This window comes from Lolium rigidum, chromosome 3, assembly GCF_022539505.1.
Source record: "Lolium rigidum isolate FL_2022 chromosome 3, APGP_CSIRO_Lrig_0.1, whole genome shotgun sequence".
Lineage (NCBI taxonomy): Eukaryota > Viridiplantae > Streptophyta > Magnoliopsida > Poales > Poaceae > Lolium > Lolium rigidum.
In genome coordinates, this window is record NC_061510.1 from 389,115,920 (window position 1) to 389,120,085 (window position 4,166).

General features: G+C 45.6%; 1 protein-coding gene across 1 annotated transcript; it reads left to right on the plus strand.

Annotated features, from left to right (window-relative positions):
- Nucleotides 1-324: 324 nt before the first annotated feature.
- Nucleotides 325-2,920, plus strand: LOC124704493 (cytochrome P450 709B2-like). Its single transcript, XM_047236756.1, has 5 exons — nucleotides 325-764; nucleotides 950-1,173; nucleotides 1,442-1,692; nucleotides 1,811-2,189; nucleotides 2,332-2,920. The coding sequence occupies exons 1-5, from the start codon at nucleotides 485-487 to the stop codon at nucleotides 2,761-2,763; spliced, it is 1,566 nt and encodes a 521-aa protein (XP_047092712.1). The 5' UTR covers nucleotides 325-484; the 3' UTR covers nucleotides 2,764-2,920.
- The last annotated feature ends 1,246 nt before the right edge of the window (nucleotides 2,921-4,166 follow it).

Here is a 4,166-nt window from a genome sequence, read left to right on the forward strand (position 1 = left end):
AAATACAATGCAAATTTTACCGAAATTTCTCACGAACAGTCAGAACATATATATGTATTCATGGAATAAATATAATAGTTTTTTAAAACACAAATACATAATTTTTTTAATATTTAAAAAACTGAGAGCACCGGTGCTCATGTGCACCAAATGCTCACTCTACGTTGGCCTTTTCTGCCCGTCCCACCTCCTCACATAGTCACATGAGTGCAAAACTGGCATACCATGCTCAGCACAGCAGTCGGTGTCACTGGGTTCCAAAAATTCTTCCTACTTATCTCCCACCATTACACTCCCCGACTTGATTCCACGAGTTTCTCACACTCGTCACAGCCTCACACAGTCACACAGGAGATCAAGGGTGCGGCCGTACCCCTCGGTGCCGGGAGGAGCCGTAGCAGGAGACGCCGGAATCTCCTGCTAACTGTGGCGTAGCTCTGTCTGTCCGTCTGTCCCCACAGGTTCCATCTCTGCGCCGGCCGCCATGGCGTCTCCCGTTGCTCTTGCTCTGATTTCTCTCCTGGTGCTCGCCGTCTCGTGGATATGGGAGTACGTCGTCGTGCGCCTCATATGGAGGCCTTATGCCATAGCCAAGATGCTCAGGATGCAAGGTATCCATGGCCCCCCTTACAAGTTCTTGAAAGGCTCCAACGAGGAGGAGAAGAGGCTGAAGGAGGAGGCAGCTGGTCTGGTGCTCGATGTTCGCGACCACAACTTCCTTCCCAGGATCGCGCCCCACTACCTCAAGTGGAGAGCTCAGTATGGTAAGAGATTCTGCTTAGCTCTGCTCAATATTATATGACTGCTCTGTTTTTTTTTTGACGGACCTGCAGTTGCTCTGATTAATTGGTTGTCCGACGATACAATTTGATTCACTGCAAATATGATGGATTTTAGTAGGTATGTTGATAGCTTGATATACAAACTTCCATATGCGAATGGCATGCAGGAGAGCCATTTGTGTACTGGTCTGGCCCAAAGCCTCGGATCTGCATCTTCGACTACGAGGTTGCCAGACAGATTCTCTCGAGCAAGTCTGGACACTTTGTAAAGAATGATGCGCACCCAATCATCTTGGAGTTGCTCGGCAAGGGATTGGTATTGGTGGACGGCGTAGATTGGGTACGCCATCGCAGGGTGATCAACCCTGCTTTTGCCATGGATAAGATAAAGGTAATCTCATAAAATCTTTATCTCCAGAGTCCAGACCCACAGGTAGAAATGCACAGAAAATGCTGCGACGGATAAGATAAATGTATCTTATAATCCTAAATCTCCATTTCTACAAGATGTATTTGGCTGAGCAGAATAGTTGATGTTGTAACCTGATGTTGCTATATGTCTACATGCACATTTACGTTGAACTTCAATCGAATCAGTCACGGCTATTGGTGTAATTTCTGTGCAAGTAATCCGCGTACTGGTTCCACCTTCGGTGCAGATGATGACACAAACAATGGTGTCTTGTGCTCAGAGCATGGTCAAGGAGTTGGAAGACCAAGCATCCATGAACAAAAATAGAGAAGTCGAAGTAGATTTCGACAAACCCCTCCAAGTGTTAACAGCAGATATCATATCCCATACAGCCTTTGGAAGTAGCTACAAGTTAGGGATGGAAGCCTTCCATGCGCAGAAGGAGCTCCAGGCAATGGCCATGGCCAGTATACTCAGTTTGCAGATACCAGGATTCAGGTAATATCCTTATCCTTTTCTTTGCATAATCCTGCAGATTGACAAGTTCATTTCTAGAACGTACATCTCTATTATGACTCATACTCGAGCATAATTATATATGTTCTTGTGAGACTAGCTATCTGCCCACAAAAAGGAATAGGCGCAAGTGGATGCTTGAAAAGAAGCTTAAAAGCACCCTCATGCATGTCATAAACTCACGATTAGCGTCACAAGGGAGCGGATATGGAAATGATCTGCTTGGTTTAATGCTTGAGGCTTGCGCTGCAACGGACAAAGAGGGGGAGGAAGAGCAGCTCACTTTGACCATGGATGAGACCATACACGAGTGCAAGACGTTCTTCTTCGCGGGTTATGAAACTACATCGATTCTGCTTACCTGGACAGTGTTCTTGCTTAGTGTGTATCCAGAGTGGCAGGAGAGGCTGCGGAAGGAGGTCTTCAGGGAAGTTGGAAAGGATAGCCCCACTGGTGATAACCTTAACAAATTTAAAGAGGCAAGAACAGAAACTAATCCTTATGATCATTTCATGATTCTATCTTAAGCAATGAACTGTCAATAACCTAACAGATTCCGTACGCGCTTGTGATGAAGTGTCGAGACATGTATATCTGACTAAAACATGACTTGCATTGCAGATGACAATGGTCCTCCTTGAAACCTTGAGGCTCTATGGCCCTGCTCTTTTCATGCAAAGGAAGCCTATAACTGATATGACAGTGGGAGAACTAAGAATACCCAAAGACTATGCAATTTACATAGCTTCCCCATTTATGCACAGAGATAAGAAGATCTGGGGTGAGGATGCAGATAAATTCAACCCGTTAAGATTTGAAAATGGGGCCACCAGAGCAGCAAAGGTTCCACATGCCCTACTAGCATTCTCAATAGGGCCGAGGGCATGCATCGGTCAGAACTTTGCAATGTTGGAAGCCAAATCAGTAATGGCTATGGTTCTACAGAAGTTCTCATTTGCTCTTTCCCCAAGCTATGTGCATGCTCCTGTGGATTTATTTACCCTGCAGCCTAAGTTTGGTCTCCCTGTTGTTCTGAAGCTATTGGATGTATGAAATCCGACTATTGTAAATGCTGTAATATATAATTTCAGAAACTTCCAGCATGGGCTGGCTATGATGTACGCAGCGCATATATCATTTACGTTGGAGTATATATATATTGGTACTGTATACACTACTCCAGGTCCAGTATAGTTGCCATTTTAGCAAAGTGTTTCATCTATTGCTTGTTTCGGAGGCTTTCACCTAATGTTGCACACATTGCAAGTGAGAAATCACTTCTTTTTAAGGAATGACAAATAAATAAACTAGTCATAAAAGCAGGTAAGCCCTGGATATCTCAGATTATGCTGCCTTCAAAAAGTTTGCAAATTCGTGATCTTAAGGCGAAAACCTGAGGCCCTTTGCACTGCATTGCAAAAAATGACCGAACAAGAAGATAATAAGCAGAAGCCATCCACTGAATAAATGGTGGTCCACAGGCAGTCAGGCAGCGTGTCAAGAATTCCAGATTGTATCATTCCGCCATTGGCAATCTGTTGGCGGATGCTGATCCATATGTAGTTTGCACTTAACCAGTACGCAAGTTGGGTTACCATTGCTCTACAGTGATATTTTTTGCCCTGTTTCTTTCGTCTTTTCTTCTCCAAGGGTTCATCGTCGCAGATGGACCACATGATCTGATGATCAGGTATTCTCTTTGTCAAGCGCGGCTGGAAAGTAGTGGCGAGTGACGAATTCGAATTAATCAATCTACCAAGCTGATCTTTCGTGTAGTGTTCTGCACCTTCAATCCTGAACACGACAGAAGGCAGGCAGGCAGCGTCAGCTCATGTCGTCCAGCTGAGAAAACTCCACACCCACATGATTTGGGATAATTTGCGAACCTCCTGGATTCGGCTGCCTTGCTGCATTAGTACTACAATGGTACTGCTTGATGTTGATTTAGCACAACAACTATCTCTATCTGGATTCCCAAGTGTGTGTACCTTCCTACTCTCTCCTCTACTCTGTCATGTCAGATTTGATGTATGGTAAAGGTAATTATAGCATCTCCACTGGCGCGCCCCATATAGTCGCCGGCAGGGGCGTCGGAACTGTCGTATGGGGCGCGCCAGCACAGCATCCTCCATTTGGGGGAGCGGCTCCCGCATCGGCGCGCCCCATACGACAGCCCCAATAGATGATTTGAATTGAAAACTCAAACAAAAGCATAGCAATTCGAATAAGTTTACGAATTTAAAGTTTGAGCCAACACACGGCCACCAAATTCGAATAGGTTTTCGAATATGAAGTTTGGGCCAACATACGGCCGCCGAATCGCCGTTTCCGGCTGCAAAAACAAACTTCTGCTTCCAAGCCAACTGATCAGGTGAACGGGGTCAGGGCGGCTCAACCTCGACGACTTTCTCATTGTCGGCGAGCCCCGGTGGCAGCTCCGCCGCTGCAACAGGATC

Coding starts and splice junctions, on each gene's coding strand:
- LOC124704493 (XM_047236756.1), top strand. CDS start 485: ATGGCGTCTCCCGTTGCTCTTGCTCTGATTTCTCTCCTGGTGCTCGCC. Junction 765..949: donor CAAGTGGAGAGCTCAGTATG/GTAAGAGATTCT, acceptor AATGGCATGCAG/GAGAGCCATTTGTGTACTGG. Junction 2,190..2,331: donor ACCTTAACAAATTTAAAGAG/GCAAGAACAGAA, acceptor CTTGCATTGCAG/ATGACAATGGTCCTCCTTGA.